The 16736-nt window shown below is 48.3% G+C and overlaps 1 protein-coding gene across 1 annotated transcript; it reads right to left on the bottom strand.

Moving 5' to 3' along the window:
* Positions 1-1269: 1269 nt before the first annotated feature.
* Positions 1270-15903, bottom strand: cp (ceruloplasmin). Its single transcript, XM_086139330.1, has 24 exons — positions 15650-15903; positions 14079-14323; positions 13786-13998; positions 12747-12920; positions 12581-12672; positions 12339-12501; positions 12097-12235; positions 11869-12008; positions 10588-10728; positions 10435-10479; positions 10134-10348; positions 9824-9974; positions 9526-9738; positions 6286-6490; positions 5790-5929; positions 5523-5669; positions 4167-4273; positions 4034-4089; positions 3794-3865; positions 3088-3179; positions 1983-2122; positions 1842-1898; positions 1567-1672; positions 1270-1470 (listed from the first exon to the last, which is right to left on the bottom strand). The coding sequence occupies exons 1-24, from the start codon at positions 15799-15801 to the stop codon at positions 1445-1447; spliced, it is 3231 nt and encodes a 1076-aa protein (XP_085995456.1). The 5' UTR covers positions 15802-15903; the 3' UTR covers positions 1270-1444.
* Between the last annotated feature and the right edge of the window lie 833 nt (positions 15904-16736).

Genomic DNA, 16736 nt, shown 5'->3' with positions numbered 1-16736 from the left:
GATCATACTTTGTATCGTATTCTAAGATCCTCAGCCTTGACCTTTGCGTGCTACTGCTTTTCCATCAACGGGGTAACGGCATACAGTGCACTTGTGTTGCAGATAGGCCGGCGCAACAGATCTTGGCACGTCATTGAGATGCAGCGCGGCGTTCGCATCGGCGCTGGTATTATTTCGGCCATATTTCATGCTCCGAATCTTTCAAATTCCATTTTCCTCCACGGCTAATGGAGTAGCGCGGCCGGCCGCTGAAACACTGATGCGCACTCAGTGCCGTGCACGACAGGGAGAGTGTATGTGTGTGTCCTTTTTATGTTCGCTGTGTGTGTGTGTGTCGGTTGCGGGCGGACACGCATACTTGCCGGTCCTAATTGCTCAGCAGATTTAATTTGAATAGAGAAGGCAGTAAAAGTACAACACCGCCAAACCCCTGACCCGGAGTAGCAAGAAGTTGCTTTTCTGATTCGCTAAGGTTCGGCATTTTCTGGTGCAGCCGTCCGGTATCATCTGATCGCGTTGATACTTCTTGCATCTCTGTCCGATTTTGCTTTTTCCCCTTGCGCTCTCCCTCGAGTACTTCCTATCTGACATACAAAATCAGCTGCCGGCGCTCTTTTGGATTTGCAAAATATGCTAAACATGCTAAATCAAAAGCTACATTTCGTTTTTTTTAGAGTCGTACATTCAGTGGCGGCTTGCCAGCGAGGCTATTACCAGATCTTGTTAACTCCAATGTCTAGAAAGTTCTCTCTGGCTGACAGATGAACTGTGGAAACTCTTTCCCAGGAGTGGTTAGATTTAGCATCTGTACTTGTAGACGGATGGAACCAACAGCCTCGCATCCAGGAGGCCGAGAGGCTCAGAGGCTCACAGCTACATCCTTGCCAATTCATATCAATCAGCGTGCTGGGACTGAAATGTCATTGTTTGCTGCGAGATCCCCTCCCCTTCCTGCAAAAGGTACATCCAGGAGGTGCAGATGTGGAGTAGGGAAAGGCGCTTTTTGGAGCGGACGGAAAATGAAATGTTTGAGCCGCGGTGCTACCATCTAATGGCGACGTGAACCGAGGAACAGCTCGTATGAGCTTGTGGACATTTGTGTTTTTGAAAAATAAACCGTTAAAAATGTCAGTCTTCGTTTGAATTGAGTTTTCTTCTTTCACAGAAACCTGAGATGTGATGGATCTCCACTTTGCAACCGGCAACGTACCTTCAGGCCACAGTGCCCTCTACTGGCTGACAACAGGTAGCGTGAGAAAAAATAGGAAATTCATGGTTTCTCTGCTTTTATTTCACACACAGAAAACACTTTTGACGAGGAAAATATCAAAAACGCTTTAAAAAAAAAACACATTTTAACAGTTTTAAAAATAGAGGTTACGTTGGGTTGACGGGGCTTCGCTGGAATGTGTGTTTGGGGGTGTTTTTGAGGTGTGTCAACCCTTCAACCGAACAATCCACCCCTCTTTGCTGCGAAATACAAAAAAAAACAAAACAAGTAATGATAAAATCTCCATTGCCGTTGAAATGGGTCCAACTGTTTTCCCCTCGCTGAATCGCTCTTACCTTTCTCCTTGACAGTGTACATGGCCTCCATGCCGGCCTTGATGTGGTCGGTGACGTGACAGTGGAGCAACCAAGTTCCTGGGTACTTCGGACGCATCTTCACCGTCTGAACACCAGAAGGAGGTAAGTCAGAACTTCTCCAATCATTTACCCTCACTTAAACCATTCGTAGATGAACCCTGAGGGTGGGGAGCTGTCAGGGGTTCGGCGTCTTGCTCGACAACACGCCGTCAGGCTAGAAGGAGCAAACGCTTGCGCATCTTGAGGGCTCTTACCTGGAAAATGGCTGGAAACAGCTCGTACACATCGGTGTTGTGACGACCGCCACCAAGCTGGAAAGCGATGACAGTCAAAATAGATTATAGTTGACGGCATACAAGTCTTGCCCCCTTTCTGATTTACATGTGTGTGCTGACCTTGTACTCCACACTGTGGCCATGCCAGTGTACGCTATGTATGTCGACCTCGGTGCCCATGCCCATCAGGTACCAGTAGATCTTATCGTCGACTTCCATGTTCAAGCCCTTCAGGTTGCCGTACAAATAACCATTGATGGCTGGATACGCACGCAAACAGAAAATAGGACTTCAGGACAAGATGAACTAAAATGATATCCTGCTTTGCAAATAGAATGATTCGTGGCCGGCGAGGGGGAAGGCGCTAGAATACACCGACGAGGGAAGCCCGGTCGGGTCAGAGGCGGCCAGGCAAGAGGTGCTAGCATACACCGACGATGGGGGAAACCTGGGCGGGAACAGGAAGCCCAGGCGGGGGCGGGCGGCGAGGCGGTAGGCGCTAACATACACCAACAAGGGGGGCAGAAGCCCAGCAGGGGTTTACACCACCAGGAAAAATGAACGCGTGGAGAAGACCCAGTGACCCGGCAACCAGTGAGGCTCGAAGCTTCGGCTTTTAAGCCCTCATTGATTGCCGGGAACCACAGGACACCGCAGGGGGGATGCAGGCCAGGAGCAGGAGGACCGAGTAGAGGGGGAGGCACAGGGCAGGAGAAGGCTACTAGACAGAAGGCACTAACATATGCCAACAAGGGAGAGGCCCGGTCGGGGACAGGTGCTGGGGGAAAAATGCTAGCATACATCGACAGGTCCAGTGGAGTCACAGGTGGCCAGGCAAGAGGCGCTGGCCTACATGGACGAGTAGGGTCTAGGCTTTAAGCCCTCATTGATTGCCGGGAACCACAGGACACCGCAGGGGGATGCAGGCCAGGAGCAGGAAGACAGAGTAGAGGGGGAGGCACAGGGCAGGAGAAGGCTACTAGACAGAAGGCACTAACAAATGCCAACAAGGGAGAGGCCCGGTCGGGGACGGGTACTAGGGGAGAAATGCTAGGATACATCGACAGGTCCAGTCGGGTCACAGGTGGCCTACATGGACGAGTAGGGTCTAGGTTTTAAGCCCTCGCTGATAGCCGGGAACCAGCCGTGCACTTCCAATCTTACGGCAATCCGCAGCCCAGCTACAAACCCGACCCTGATGGATTTGGGTGAGTGATGTTCTCACCGTGCATCTTGTTGCTCTCTACGAAGTCGTCATCATCCTTCAGGTTCGGCCGAGGATTCCTGATGTGTTTCCGAATGTTGTCATCCAGATACCTGCACCAATTTGTTTGTCGTAAGTCGTGGTGACCGTAACATTTCAGAAAATTTGTCCAATGCAGAACCCACGTGATGTACAGATAAACAGTCTCTTCACAAAAGTATTGTTGGCAGAGTAATGGATGGCGCACCGTGACTATGGGAGGCCTAGCAGAACAGGAAACAGTGCTTCCAAGTCTCCATCCGGAAAGGCGGACTATCTCGTTGTTAAAGAACAGGCTTGAAAACTTCCTTTTTGAGAAAGTGCTAAGCTAGTCCCTAGTTGTCCTGCCAAAGGCAAAACTCCCTCATTACCATGACACTTACTGTTAGCGCACCCTACTAGCCTCAATGCTACGCGTCATATTTCACGCCACGCAAAGGCCACCCAGGATCTTACTTTACATTTGCCTCAGCAGGCTAGCAGCAGCTAAGACGGGGAATGTTTTAAGGGGCTTAAGATTTTAAGGAGACACCTCAGGATGTTTAAAGCTGAGGGTGGAAAATTTTAGTAGCATTATTCAGGATAGTCTGTATCAATAAAGCTTGATCATACTTCTCTCAATGGTAGGTGAAGACACATTTTGGTTTAACTGAGTCTCAGCTTGCAAATGGGTTGTTTTTTTACCTACCAACTCTCGTTCTCATCAAACACCAGGAAAAGCAGAGCAAATTCCTCCACCTCTTTCTTCAGACCGAAGGTCCTTGGAAAAAGAAAAGTTGATGAAACTTTATATCGGCGAGTTGGCATCGGACAATCGTCTAAGCCAGTCTACCTGCATCTGAAGACCTCAATGTCACATAAGTACCAAAGTTTACAATACCAGCTTTGCTTTGTTTTGCTATGATACCGATGTTTAGAGGAGGCTCACCTGGCCCAGCTCCTGCGACAGATCACCAAGGGACCAATCAGACCGCTATACAGGTCCTTGTGGGCGGGAAGAAAGAGTGTCAATGCGCAGGTCAGTGCCGGGCTGAGACTCGTGGGCTTTAGCGTCAACGTACCTTGCTAACATCAACTGTTGAGTAGTATGCCGAGACGGAGCACTCCTCCTGCTCGCTGGTTGGCCCAGTGTCCTTTGTGATGTACCACTCGTAGGTGTGAGTCTCACCTGGGGAAACACAACTTCTTTTGGTCACCAGTGAGGAAACGAAAGGTAAACTAGCGACTTGTAGCGACTAAATACAGACGTCGAGAAAAGTCTTGCAAAGTCTACATCGCAGAAAATGATACCCTTCGAAAAGCTACCGATGAAGTAGTCCAACAATGTCAACGGACTTTTTACAGCTATACCGGTATCTCTTGTCGGCCTGTCCATTCAGAATTCTGCTGCACGTGTACGCGGGATGGTTTTGTTTCAGCTTCCTCCTTTTACCATTCAGAGAAGACTTTAAGAGCCAATAAAGCCCTAAATGTTCAGGCGCTGCACTTCTCAAAGAGCCCCATCACCCAATACAACCTCTGCGTTCCTGCCAGTGCAGGGCTACGAAAAGCAGAACCCGGCAAGAGGCTGCGCGTCTTTGCCAACGTTACCAAGCGCTTGATCGAGGGTGGAACGTCGGGTATCTGGTAACAATCTTACTGCTGTATTTTCACGACTATAAGGGCACATAAAAGTCCTAGATTTTCTTCAAAATGTGCAGCGCGCCCTGTGGTGCTCACTTTCGACATCCCGGTGAGTCATACTGTGGAGAAAAGGGGAGCAGCACGGTAGCGATACGTACAACGGGGTACGAAAAGTCTTCTTGGACACCACAGTTTCTCTAAGAGTGGAAGGCAGCGCCAGGTGAGTTACGCCACAATTTGCGAATGGATTGTAGACGCTCGGGCTAACGTGTCCGCCGGCGCTGTTGTTCGAGCTTTCGCAAAAGCCGGCATCATTTCTGAGGAAAGTGACTCTGACAGTGAAGAAAGTGAACCTGGCATGTTTGATGGAGATGTAGCGCAGATGTTCAAATCAGAAACAGAGGATGAGGACTTCGATTGGTTTGATTGATGACGATTACCGGTAAAAAAATGTGAATACCAAACTCAGTTTTGCCCCCGCTCTATTTTCAAATACGCAGACTTGTATGCTTGTGTGTGTTGTTGTTGTAAGGCGGACGTAGTAGAGGACACCATGAGAACGTTAAAGGGGAAAGTGTGGGCGTGGATTGTAAAAGCCCGCGCCTTATAATCAGGTGCGCCTTATATGTGTGTTAAATACAGTAATAGCACACATAACTGCGACTGCGCCTTTTAGTACGGTGCGCAAAATACGGTATCTTAATCCAAAATCCCAAATAAAGTCAGTCAAATTTGAAGGTAGTTCCGTTATCAACTTTAACTTAAGACCGGTGTTTTAATTCAAATTCACGCACCCGGTTTGGTGTGATAAATCTGCGGGTTCTCCGTCGCTTCCGTCTCCACGGTCATGACTCCATGAGCGTGGATCGAATAATCCCTGGACGCCATGTTCTTGAAAACCACCTTCACCTTTTCACCAGTGTTAGCGTGGATCATCGGACCTGAGAGGGAGGAAGAACTCCACGTTACCCGGACAATCAATTGCACAGCTAGCATACCTTCATAATTGAAGGTATTTCAATCGGAAATGGCGTACAAGCGATGAGCGTATACTCGCTTACCCAAAATTCCAAGGTGCTCCATATCTGCGTGCCTTTCGACCTGCTGGTCAAACTTGCTGTCGGTGTACTGGCGGTAGACCACCTTCTTGTACCGCGAGCCGATGAACCCCCCCTCCTTGTCGAGGAAAGCCGTCGCAGGGCTGCAGAGGAACTCGCGTTGAAATCATTTAGCTAACACTATGTTAGCCGCTAACGCTAATCGTTCTAGTTCTTTTTGACGACCCGACTCGGTCTTTGTCGTCTTCTTCTCCTTTCCGCTTTTACCTTGAGGCAAATCCACCTTCTCCAACTGAACCTATTCTCTGTATACTACCCAGGTCACAATCCAGCATTTAATTTACGCTAGCTTAGCATCTCAAACCACATTTTCAGTCGTCCAAAAACGTTGCTTTCATGCTGAGAGCATCTGGTAGTAAGTCATCTTAAAAACAACAATTGCGTTTTCATCCCCGAACAAGGAAACGCGAAAGCCACCTCGGAAATGCGGCACCCTTACTTCTCTTGACCGTGAAACATCTCGGCCTCCCAGGTGCGACTCGGGGAGTAGTCCCATTCCACCTCCACCGCGGCGATGTAGTACGTTGACGACCTCCACATCATCTTGCCCGGTCGCTGGAAGAATTTGCACTTCCTCACTCTGTAGTTGGCTCGCATCCCGCCGCGGTAGTTTTTCACGGTGGGGGACACCACCTCGAACTGACCTGCAACGCAATCGCCCGGCAAATATGAAGCATACAATAGGAAGCTAAAAGACACGCTAGGTTTAGGCAGCGCCACCGAGTGGGCCGCAAAAAAAAATCTGTTTTGTACCTGTGGGCCGCGAGGCGTGCAGGACGCAATAACAACTCCTAACCATGTAGTGGCGCTAACGCATCAGTCAGTTGTTACTTTAACCAGCTCCATAAATAAGAAGACACTCAGCTAGCTGTAAACAAACAAGATGGAGAAATATTTAAAAGGAAAAAAATGAAGACGACCCCCCGCCAAAAAGTACATTTTTGCGCGAGTACAATCCCGACTTCATTAAGTACGGTTTCGTAAACGGAGGTAGCGCCCGGTGTGTGGAGCGTGCGTTAACGCCGGCTAACGAAGCTCTTAAGCCGTCAAAAACTACAGCGGCACCAAGAGACCGAGCATCCGACGCTTGCGGGAAAGCCGGTGGAATTTTTCAAGAGAAAAGAAGATGCAGATGCAGAAAAGATGGATCCTGTCACTGACTGGCAACTCTAAATGTGCACTGAAAGCTAGCTAGCTCGTAGCCAGAAGTGAGAAACCATTCACCATAATTATAAACCTATACAGTGTATATATATTAAATAATACATATTAAATAAAATATAATATAATCAATAATAATAAATAATGTTAAAATTATATTTAATGGGCCCTGGGCTACTCTGTACTGAAAAAAATGGGCCTAAGGGTCAGAAAGGTTAGGAACCCTTGTGTTTCGGGATGGCGACCGCTAACCGGTTAGCTTATATTGCGTCGCTCTCTATATCAATTACTTAAGATGCCTATTAATTTAGCATTTGAACTTAAATGTAGGTTTTCAGGAGCCATTCTGCGCGTAAGCGGTCTTTTAAGGTAGCCGCCATTAAGGTAGTTAATCCCGAACGTTATCATTCGTAATCCGAGCGGTTGCGCAAAAAATCCCGGAAGCGACGGCTCCAAACATCGGTAACAAACATCTGGCTAAGCAGCTGTATCACGCCTGACATTTTCATCCACATTCATGGCTTGAGCTCTCCAGCTAAATTAAAGACTTTTGTTATGTTTATCACTGCCGTATAATCTTTTGACATCCTACAAGCGAGGTTGGGCTTATTCAAATTCCGGTTACCTGCTGCCTCCGCTTATTACCAGCTCAGTAAACACTGACATCGCCGCCACAACCGAAACAAAAACAAATACATTAAAAAAACTCGAGTCGGCGCTTCCACCGACCAGCTGGAGGCTCCTGCTTTCTGTCGTCAACTCAGAACATGCAGGATGTTCATTAGAGACGCGGGAAGGAAGGAAGGAAGGAAGGAAGGAAGGAAGGAAGGAAGGAAGGAAGGAGTGGATGGAGGAGTGGAAGGACTGGTGACTGATTGCAGTGCTTTGGGAATGATGGTGGAAGTGATGGATGGACGGATGGATGGATGAAATGACAGAATTGATGGGTGGATGATTGATAGTAGATGAAGGGATGAATTGAATGAATGGATGGATGGATGGATGGATGGATGGATAATAGATGAATAGGTAGATGGATGATAGATGAAGGAATGAATGAACGGATGAATCAATGGAAGGACAGATAGATGGATGGCTGATTGGTGGATGAATGAATAGATGGGTGAATGGATGGATGATGGATTGATGGATGGATGAATCAATTAATAGATTGATGGATCAATGAATTGAATGGATGGATGGGGTGGATAATAGATGAATAGGTAGATGGATGGATGGATGGATGAATTAATTAATGGATGGATGGATGAAAGAATTATGGATGAATGGATGGATGGATATAGATGAATAGGTAGATGATGGATGATAGATGAAGGAATGAATTGAATGGATTAATCAATGGATGGATTGATTAATGGATGGATGGATGGATGGATGGATGGATGGATGGATGAAGGAATGGATGAAGGAATGGATGAATCAATTGATGGATGAATGGATGGATGGATGGACGGATGGATGGATGAAATGACAGAATTGATGGGTGGATGATTGATAGTAGACGAAGGGATGAATTGAATGAATGGATGGATGGATGGATGGATGGATGGATGGATTAATTTTTAGATTGATGGATCAATGGATGAATGGATGGATGATAGGTGGTTGAATGAATTGAATGGATGGATGGGGTGGATAATAGATTAATAGGTGGATGGATGGATGGATGGATGAATCAGATAGATGGATGAAAGAATGATGGATGAATGGATGGATGGATGAATAGGTAGATGAATGGCTGATAGATGAAGGAATGAATGAATGCATTAATCAATGGATGGATGGACGGATGGATGGATGGATGGAGGATGGATGGATGGATGAGTAGATGGATGAGTAGATGGATGGATGGATGAGTAGATGGATGGATGGATGAGTAGATGGATGAGTAGATGGATGGATGGATGGATGAGTTGATGGATGGATGGATGGATGGATGGATGGATGGATGGATGGATGGATAGGTAAATTGATGGATGATAGATGAAGGAATGACTGAATGGATAAACCAATGGACTGATGGATGAATTAATTAATGGATTGATGGATGGACGGATGGTTGAATGGGTAGATGGATGAATTGATCAATGGATGGATGGATGGATGATAGATGAAGGAATGAATAAATGGATTAATCAATGGATGGATGGACAGATGAAATTGATGGATGGATGGATGATGGACTGATGAGTGAATGAATAGATGGGCAGAAGGGTGTATGGATGGCTGATGGATAGACTGACGGATGGATGGATGGATGGATGGATGGATGGACGGATGGATGGATGGATGGAAGCCCGGTCAGATCACATTCCTACACGTTGCTATTTCAGTCTTTTCCCTTCATCAAGTCCTCATTCATTTCCCCCAAATTCCCACGACACCACAAATGACGGCCTATTTCCACTTCCCCCGATCTCAGCTTCCACCGTGAGCTTCAACTCCTTTTTCTAAAACTTCTCCGCGGGCTCTGGAGGACGTAAGCGGAGAAGGTTACCTATGCTGTCAGGCTTCATGGTGACGGTGTGTGAGATGTGAGGGAAAACGCTGATGGTGTCGCGTCGGTTCTGGCGGTAGATGAAACGGTTTCCTTGGAAATACAAGGAGTTGATGTCCTTCTCCGATCCCAGTCCCGACAGGTGCCAGGTGACGTGATCTCCCTTGCACATGGTCAGACCCGGGAGGTTCCCGTACACGAACCCGTTGATGGCTGACGGGAGGAAAATAAGTCGCGGATTTTAACGCCAATTTTTTGCATCGACGGGTTGAATCCCGTTGTTTGAGGCGCCGCGTACAGTGCATGCTGTTGCTGTCGATGAAACCTTCGTCTTCCTTGTCGACGGAGGCGGGAGCCGTGGTGAAGGTCTGGATGTTTTCGTCCAGGTACCAGCTCAGGTTCTCGTCGAACACCGTGGCCATCAGGTGGAACTCTTTGTCGTAGTTCTTCTGCGGAGAGACGAAGGCGGTCTCGGGTTTTAAGCCCGATCTTGAGCATCTCCGCAAACCGGACGGCGCTCGTCCGTTCGGTATCTCCATAGAAGGTGTTACTTTGCACCACTCAGGAAAATGTGACCTTCATTGAGGTATGACTTTTCATTTCATTACCTGTACTCCTCTCTTCAGAGAGTTAGGTCTGCAGACGAGTAGTGGTCCGACCAGTCCGGAGTTGGTGTCCTTTACAGGGTCCACTCCGGAGAAGTACAAGTACGTAAGGCAGTCCGCCTCCCCGTCGACTGGTCCGGCACCAATGGGCACCGTCCACTCGTAGGTATGCATCGTCCCGGGCCGGACCAGGGAGGCCGGCGGGGGCGTCACCACCCCTGGTACGTTTATTCATAGGTTAGGAAGAAAATTAGATTTTCATTCAAGTATGATCTTTGGATCCGGGTTTGGCGAGGTCACTCACTCGGCTGCCGTTTCAGTTCCCTCAGTTTCTTCTCCGTGTAGGACTCTGAATGGGTGGCGGGACGAAAACAAAAACGGCAAAGTGTGAAAAATGCAACAAGGGAGCCCTTCTGTTATCATTTGCCATTGACTCGGTGCTAGCATGTGCGCTAACCTTCCAGTTCGTTGTGATAGAGAGTCCCGTCTTGCTCTATGCTGTACTGGACGCCGTGCGCTTGTATCGTGTAGGGTCGGCTAGCTTTGTTCTTGAAGACCACCTTGATGGTGTCCTTCTCTTCAGCTCGCAGCACTGGCCCTGGTGGCGGACAAGCAGCCGGTAAGCTTGCAGGAATTTCAGTTTAAATGGTCGGTTTTTATACCCCTCCGCGGTAGCTATTCCCAAGGTACTGTCCTTGTCTGTGGGTTGACAGGAACAACGGCGGTGGGTCGTAATCTGGTGCGGACGATTAAGGGAACATTTCGATTATTTGGAAGGCGCAGACCAATGGTATAGTTTTGGTTGACTAGCATGTTTGGGAGTGACCATGATGGAGAGGATCAGGAATGAGGCTATCAGAGGAACAGCACATGTTAGATGTTTTGGTGAGAAGGTCAGAGAAGCCAGACTGAGATGGTTGGGTCATGGACAGAGGAGGGATAGAGAATATATTGGTAGACAGATGCTGGAATTCGAGCTGCCAGGCAAGAGGTCTGGAGGAAGACCAAAGAGAAGATTTATGGACGTAGTGAGAGAAGATATGAAGGTAGTTGGTGTGAGAGAGGAGGATCCAGAGAATAGGGTTAGATGGAGAAAGTTGACTCGCTGTGGCGACACCTGAAGGGAAAAGCCGAAAGAAGAAGAATCTGTCACAGGGGTGCAGGACATGTATGACCGAGACAAAGTGATGATTGAGATGTTTTGGACATGAGCAAAGGAGTGTTCATGTCCAAACCATGGTGAAGATCTGGGTAGAAGGTTGCTGAAGGTAAAGCTGCCAGGCAAGAGGTCTGGAGGAAGACCAAACAGAAGATGTATGGACTTGGTGAGAGAGGATATGAAGGTAGTTGGTGTGAGAGAGGAGGATCCAGAGAATAGGGTTCGATGGAGAAAGTTGACTCGCTGTGGCGACACCTGAAGGGAAGAAGAAGAAGAAGAAGAAGAAGAAGAAGAAGAAGAAGAAGAAGAAGAAGAAGAAGAAGAAGAAGAAGAAGAAGAAGAAGAAGAAGAAGAAGAAGAAGAAGAAGAAGAAGAAGAAGAAGAAGAAGAAGAAGAAGAAGAAGAAGAAGAAGAAGAAGAAGAAGAAGAAGAAGAAGAAGAAGAAGAAGAAGAAGAAGAAGAAGAAGAAGAAGAAGTCGTCTCGCATGACTTTAAATGTCCAAGAAGGAGACGTCCCTCCGACTAGCCTGTGGTGTAAACCAGAAGACAGGAGGGACAGTTCAGTGTTTTCTGGATTACCGAGAATCCCGAGGTGTTGCTCTTCTGGGCTGCGGAGCATCTTTGTTGTGAAAGTTCTGTCGAGGTATTCCACGTAGCGAACCTTCTTGTAACGGCTCCCGATACGATCACGGCCTTTGGTTACAAACTTGCTCGCTTCCCTGCAGAAACACATATTCACCAAAACACGCATGAATTAAAATCTGGGAGTTCTTTAAGGGGAAACCCACAACTTAAAGGGTGACGGACCCATCAGTCGGCAGCGTCGGAGCGTAGTCCCAGAAGTCTTCTTCGGCGGCAATGAAGTACTCTCTGATCTCGCCGTGTGGACGAGGTTTGTGGACGTTGGGAAAGCACTTCTTGATCTCAAAGATCGCCTGCATACCGGCTGCATCCAAAGGAAAAGCACTTAGCTGGGAGCATCTTTTGCGTCATGGAGTTCCATCATCGACCCGGTGGTCAGATTTTACACTCGGAGGACCGGCGCTCACCGTTCAGGTGGTCGTTAACGCTGCACGTCAACAGCCAGTGTCCGGGGTTGTCGGCGACCATTTCGGCTGTAGCGCTGGAGCCGGGGAAGAGGCTGATGGTGTCCGTGTGATGCCCTAGGACGGTTAAGATCTGGCCGTGGAAATGGACTGAATGCATGTCCACCTGCCCGTTGCAGATTGAAAGTTACTGGATGCACGGTAACCTCCGGGTGAATCACAGAGCTAAAGAGTTGGGTCGGTACCTCATTTCCGAGGGCGAACACATGCCAGAAGATTCTGTTTCCTTGGCAAACGCTCAGACCGGGAAGGTTTCCGTAGAGAAGGCCATTTATACCTAAAGTACAACGTCAAGGTTAACGGAATGCGTGTGCATTAGCAAGTGATTGTGTACAAGAGGGACCCTCCTACCGTGCATCTTGTTGCTCTCTATGAAATCCTCATCATCTATTAGGTCCCTGGCAGGATTTGTGATGTACGTCCTGATGTTTTCATCAAGGTACCAACTGAAGTTCTCGTCTGACACCATCAACAGCAAAGCGTACATGTAGTCTCCTGACCGGTCTCCGTATACATCCAGAGTTCCTTCCAGGACAAATAAAATACGTTCGTTGCTTCAAAGAACATTTGACACGGAGGCTTGACGGCCAGCGAGCTCAGTACATCCCGTCTTGAGATTTAACTTCATTTCTCCAACATCTAAAAGTCAAATGTGGTTAAATCAGGCTCGTGTTATCGAATGTGCTACAATTCTGTTTGTTGGTTGGCATCCTGGTCGTTGTGTTTCGAAGCATACCGTGAAACTCCGATCTGCTTCGGGAAAACTCAGGCTGCAGTGATACCGCACATGGGGTGCAGGAGCTCGCCCCTCTCGATGGCCTCGGTCTTGCTCTTCTGCATCATCGTGGTTCCATTTAGCTTAGCATCTTTCTGACGCTTGATTGTTATCAGCAGTCCTTGGGCCGCTCAGTGCACAGGCCCAGGGCCATGAAACCCTCCGTACTCTGCAGAGCTTCCTATCTCGACACCAACGGCATCCGTCACCCTCGGGAAGCTAGTTGTCCTAGCAGGGTCTTCTATGATTGGCGGGGCTAACGTGTTGATTGTTTGGACCTCCCAACGGTTTCCATCTCACTTCAGGATCTCATTGTATCTGTAGCTACCTTGAACATCTGCACCGGCACCCCTTTTTTAATCAAACCCCCTGAATTATCCTACCCACCACCTTCTACCTTCAAACCACACTTAGTTACTTTCCTCTCTGATGTGCAGTGACTACAAGTATAAAAATTGAACACAGAACAGAACAGAACGATTTAACGGTTGCCAATCATTTGTGCTATCAAATTCTCAAGGTGACATTCACTGGTGAGTCAGAAACTGATCCATCATGTCGTAGAAATCAATCAAACCGAAATTTGTGAGTGATAAATTTTTGAAGGACTAGTACCACTTTTGCAGACAATCAGGGGTCCGATCAGGCCCGAGTTGATGTCTTTCGGGGTGGAGACATGGGAATGGTAGAATTTGGTCAGGCAGTTGCTGTCATCCGATGTGGGGCTGTGGGACTGCGCGAGGGTCCACTCGTATGTCAATGACGAACCAGGAGCCACCGAGTCGTCGCGCTTCATCTCCGGAGGGGTCCCATCCGGGTACAAGGCTCCTGAGGGAGCGGGTACCAGCAGACAAACGGTGAAGTTCTTGATTTTTAAACAAAGGAGCTGCAGATCAAACCTTCCCCACCTTCATTGCTCTTGCTGTAGTTCAGACCGTGGGGGTGGATGCTGAACGGTCTGAACGCAGAGTTCTTCAGGTGGACAACTATCGTGTCTCCCTCCTCTGCCATCAGCAGGGGTCCCAGGTAGCCCAGCCAGTCCGGCTTGGTCAGCACTTCCCTGTAAGTGGCGTCAGTGTACTGCTTATAGACGGCCTTCTTGTAGGTGGAGCCAATCCGCTGGGGCCCTCGCTGGAGAAAGACTGAAGCTTCTCTGAAAGGAGATCAAGGTGCGGGAGTTCGGTTAAACAATTCGACAATCAATTTTTTGTGTCTTTTGACTGAATAGATCAAACCATTGGAGGAACAACACTTTATTTGCACATGGTGGTGTATCATCACCCAGACAGACGATCCCCAAAGCAAACTTAGCATGCTTGATGTTAGATAAAAGAGCATTTCCATTCCAGAGCTCTGAATCCTCTACCGAGTAGGACCATTTTTGGAACGTAAACCTGGACGAAATGAGCTTCAGTGTGCGATTGTCGAAGTGGACCGAGCGGAGCTTTGGACATCCGAAGTGCATACGGTGTATATAGGGTGAACCCTGCTTCTGGCCCATGGACCCTGGGGGCAGGACAAGCCGTATGGATAATGTATGAATGAGCTTGGTATTTACGTTGAAGTTGGTGCCGATCGGAAAGTTGTAGGTTCAAGTCCAGTCTCCTCCTGCTTTTACTTTATACATACATTTTGGCAAGACAATGAACTCCCGCAATTTGCCCCCAGTGGTCTGGTTAGCACCTCGTAGCTCCGCCGCCATGGGTGTGTGAATGAGGTAACGCAATCCAGCGCAAAGCGCTTTGCAACCAGGAGGTACAAATGTGCGAGTGGACACCGTTTGCCATATAATATGTCATTACGATACACAAGCAACTCAAAAGTCACATTGTAGTAGTCGTGATGCATTTGCTTGTGGCAGCTGGGTGGTTGGAAGAAATGTGACAAGCACCCAGCTGCTTCACTAACCCCGACCTCATCACAGTTTAAACGGTGCGAGACGCAGCTGCTTGTTGTTACTGTCTATTTGGTAGGTGAAAGGGCAAGAGTGAAATGGCAAAGCATTAGTTGCGCCACGGCCAGAAACAACCGAGGGCCGCCGCAAACATCGAGTCTCTGCAAGCACCTGCGAAGGCAACGAGCGGTCATGAAAGCAAGGCGGGGGCGGGGGGGGGTCGTGGATGCGCCGCAGTGGCGTCCACGACTCTACAATCTGAAAGCTCGAATCTGAAAGCTCAGCAAACCCAACACGAGGCCGAAGTCCAATTCGTATCACTGTCCGATATCACCAAAGAGGGAGGGCGGCCTTCCGGGAGGGGGAGAAGGGACAAATGGAAATTGTTGAAACCGCTTGCCAGTATTGGATAAAATAGTCGGAATTATTCATGGATATACCGTCCCGAATATCAGTGGTACGACAAAATGACGGAATACATTGACCGAAACGGACGAGTTCCATTTTTGGGGTCTTCGGTATGCCCGGTTTTGGAAAAAGGTTTTCACCGCGCTTCAGGGACAAGCTCGAGACGCGACTACTTACTCGTCCTCCTGCAGGGTTCGGTCCTGTATGACGTTCATCCCAGTCGGGGCGTAGTTCCACGACACCTCCTCTATTTTGAGAAAATACTCTCTCCTCATCCCTGAAATGCATGAGGCCGCACCGCACAGCAGCAAAAGACTCAGATGGTACATTTTGACCAAGCGGCTCTGGATCTGCCACAAACCACAAAAACGCCAGTGACAACAGACCGACAGCTGGCAGTTTGTCTGTCGTTATGTTTGTCTCTGGAACATAGTAGCCTTGCTATCTATAAACAAGGGGATGGGAGGGTGGGGGTCACCGACCAACCAATCAGAACGATCAAAGACCCAGCTTTTGGGGGGGGTTGGGATGACTCCAGACGCAGATGAGTCGCCCTTTGCAGACTCTGTTGCGTAAGCGAAGTGTTCATTTTGTCCTACTGATTCGAAACTCCGGAAAACCCAGAATTTGCCAGGAGCGATTGCAACATACAAGTCACCTGCCTTATGAACCGTCGCATGTTTGCGTAAGCGACCCAGGTATGCTGTGTAGAGTAGGTCTGGACCGCGCAAGTTTGTATGACTAGCAACCCAACCCCCATGAACCCGTGAGCGAGTGCTTGACAACGGATCCCAGCTCAATGTGGACCACCTCCTGGTCAAACGAGAAGGACTCAGGAGAAGATTTGAGGTCTTTATTCGATGACGGGACATGAGGGAAGACTTAGAGAAGTGCGTCGCGGGATGTCCTTCATAAGCCAGTGGAAGCATACCCAGAATTGATGACCCAGGTGTTGACAGGAAGATGGTTCAACAGGTAGCCCTGCATCCTGGGAGTGTAAAGATCTGACTTGGTGCTTCTAAGAGTTCCTCAAGAAGCACCGACAGTCACATGGCAACAGCTGAGATGATACGATCACAGCTTGAATGTTCCAGGAATGGAGAAACGCCGCGGTAGATCAGGGTGCCGTCTTGAAAACGGACATTCCCAGGAGATATGGATCGTTCTGACCAAATGTTCCTGTCGTAAACATGACATTTATAGTCTGGCTACGATTGTATGTCTTTCATTCTCGAAAATACTATTGCGCCCCTGAAAAATCTTA

Source organism: Fistularia commersonii, chromosome 1 (assembly GCF_037954325.1).
Source record: "Fistularia commersonii isolate RoL2024-O1a breed Wild chromosome 1, RoL_Fcom_v1.0, whole genome shotgun sequence".
NCBI classification, from domain to species: Eukaryota; Metazoa; Chordata; class Actinopteri; order Syngnathiformes; family Fistulariidae; genus Fistularia; species Fistularia commersonii.
This window is presented reverse-complemented; position numbering and strand designations above follow the sequence as displayed.

What these genes read in the sequence shown, in the direction of transcription:
- cp (XM_086139330.1), bottom strand. Translation starts at nt 15,801, where the DNA reads ATGTACCATCTGAGTCTTTTGCTGCTGTGCGGTGCGGCCTCATGCATT. An exon ending in CAACAGTTGATGTTAGCAAG is followed by an intron (nt 4,090 to 4,166) that starts GTACGTTGACGC and finishes CCCGCCCACAAG; the next exon opens with GACCTGTATAGCGGTCTGAT. An exon ending in TTTGATGAGAACGAGAGTTG is followed by an intron (nt 3,180 to 3,793) that starts GTAGGTAAAAAA and finishes AAATTGGTGCAG; the next exon opens with GTATCTGGATGACAACATTC.